The following is a 2,377-nucleotide window of genomic DNA, read 5'->3' on the forward strand; positions in this document are numbered from 1 at the left end:
AACATCCTGGAGTGTATATTCATGTAAAATATCCAAAATTCTTCAGAGGACAGAGGGAATCCTCCTAATTTTAAATAGTGTCCTTATAGAGCACTGACTGAGGCAGAAAACATTTAATTAAAATGTTGTTCTTGAGGGAGACGTTGAGCAGGTTTAAAAAACAATGAAATATTTTTCTCCAATATTGATAAAATTAGAAATAATTCAAATGCATGTTGATATGGGAAAATTATCCTCCTGAACAAAAGGTGTAGCCTAAGTATCATGAATGCTTGTTTCCACACAGATTATTTTCTAACATAATACAATCCTGTCATAACGGACGCCCTGACGTTTGAACTACGAGAAACACTTTTAATCAGCTCATTCTCAGAGTTTCATAGATTATTAAAGCAGTTTTATTATTTGTGTTGGACAAAGCAAATGACAGTGATACATTTATTACAGTGATCTTGCTCATCTTTATCATTTCTGAAGGCTTCTGCTACACATGTGCGTTATTTAATTCAAATTCATTAAAAAAAACTGAGCACAGTTAATAAGAAATAAGAACACCTTCTTAATTAAAAGTAGGTAAAAGTATGGATTTGAACACATTTCTAAAATACACAATAAAGCAGAATCCTTTAAAAAAAGTTATATTACAAAATACAAACAAACTCTTAAAAATCTATAACACTTTATTCACACAAAATCACTATCACTAACGAGATGAATTGTTGTGAAAAACCTCTGATTTTATAAACTTTACTTTGTTTAATTTGTTCATCGTATTAAAAATAAATCACAAACACCAACCCTCAATGTGCGAGATCTACAAATCCAACACTAGGTGGCGCTGATTCATTTGCCCAAATGTCATCAAATAAGATTCACACCTTGGGAATTAAATATGTTACCTTAATTGTCTACATATTCCATGGGTTGATGTGTCTTTGGTTTCAAACTGTACCGACTGATTGGACTTTTCAAAATAAAACAAATTTGTTTTTAAAGATCTGCATCTTCAGTAAGGACCAATGGGCTTGTAGCTGACAGGAAGTCAGGAAATATGAGGCACTTACACATTGTTGATGACGTTCGGAGGAAAGATAACAAGCTATATTTTTATATTATTGGTTAAAAACTGGTATAAGAGCTGATAAATCCATGTGTGAAAGATGAGTTCCTTGGAGCTGCTACTTTGCTTCCTGAACTCCTTTCTCTTCAACTGCGGCAACACCCAGGTTATACAAATCCAGCTCAATGTCCTCCTGTCGGCCTGATCTCCGCCCCCTGGTGGCCTGGAGAGACATGACAGCACACAGATGAGACTTCCTGCATCACTCTTCACTTCAGTTCAGTTCAATAAAGACAGACTGCAGTGTTCATTCAGTCAGCGATGTAAACAACAGACATGTCTCAGTACCTTACAGTATGAGTACAGGCAGACGGTCACAAGCAGCAGAGTAAGCGGCAGGACGACCGCTCGGATGATAAAAGGTGCTGGATCTGATCAAACACATGGACAGCATCACATCAAGAGTCCAATAGCAAACACACACTATAGAGACATGACACCTAAACATACATCCTCAGTCCTCTCCAGCGTTATCCTGGTGAGCATCATGTATTGTCCTACAGTAAACTGTAACATCGTACCTGTGACAATGACGGAGAGCAGACGGCTCTCAGAGGAGAAGTCCTGAGAAAAAGCAAAGACGTGATAAACACAGCTGTAGCTTCCTTGGTGGGCGCCGGGCTCTACAAACAGAAGGAACAGGTAGTGCGGGCCAAGAGTGATTGAGCAGCTGGCTTTGAGTTGTGTTGTGGGCCTAAAACTGGAGGAGCTGAAGTTGAGCTGGAGGGAGGGCCTCCCTGGGTAAGGCATCACGAAGGCTGGATGGAGCAACCTGATAGTGAAGAAGGTGGAGCCCTCCTGATCATCTGGAACCGCTCTCCGCTGCTGGGCCTCCGGAAAAGACGCCTGTCCAGTGGGAGGAGGACAGGAGAGATGTTGGGCTGAAAAACAGGCAGATCTATCAATGCAAAATAGAAGGAACAACAGTCATTCACCTTCAACAAAAAAGGATATGATGTTCAAGGATGCTGACATAATCAAAAAAGACTGAAGGACCATGAATTTCAAATAAGATGATGTCACAGGTGGGTTTACGTCCTCATCCCTGAAGCAGGGTGAAGGCTTCATGCATAAAGTTTGTTTAGAATTAGCTTGGTGTTGAACATCTCCCTTGCAGAAAGCAGATCCCACGACCAGAAGGCACAGTCCAGATTTGAGTCATTAGCAACTGCGATGCTGTCTGAAGGACCTGCCTGCTCGCCCGTCCTAACAGATACAGGCAGAAGCGGCACAGTCCCAGCATGCTCTGCCAGGCCA

The 2,377-nt window shown here is 40.8% G+C and overlaps 1 protein-coding gene and 1 long non-coding RNA gene across 2 annotated transcripts in view; both read right to left on the bottom strand.

The window, feature by feature from the left end:
* Positions 1-384: 384 nt before the first annotated feature.
* Positions 385-1,865, bottom strand: LOC104957859 (uncharacterized). The gene is made up of 3 exons (XR_799702.1): positions 1,642-1,865; positions 1,409-1,491; positions 385-1,283 (listed from the first exon to the last, which is right to left on the bottom strand). It is a non-coding gene; the product is annotated as an uncharacterized lncRNA (long non-coding RNA).
* A 4-nt stretch (positions 1,866-1,869) lies between these two features.
* Positions 1,870-2,377, bottom strand: part of LOC104957860 (scavenger receptor cysteine-rich type 1 protein M130-like) — a 6,405-nt gene continuing 5,897 nt past the window's right edge. Inside the window, exon 5 of the mRNA XM_010785534.1 lies at positions 1,870-2,018. Coding sequence (XP_010783836.1) covers positions 1,870-2,018 — 149 coding nt within the window. The remainder of the gene's footprint in view (positions 2,019-2,377) is intronic.

This window comes from Notothenia coriiceps, unplaced genomic scaffold, assembly GCF_000735185.1.
Source record: "Notothenia coriiceps isolate Sejong01 unplaced genomic scaffold, NC01 NC01_scaffold00027866, whole genome shotgun sequence".
NCBI lineage: Eukaryota > Metazoa > Chordata > Actinopteri > Perciformes > Nototheniidae > Notothenia > Notothenia coriiceps.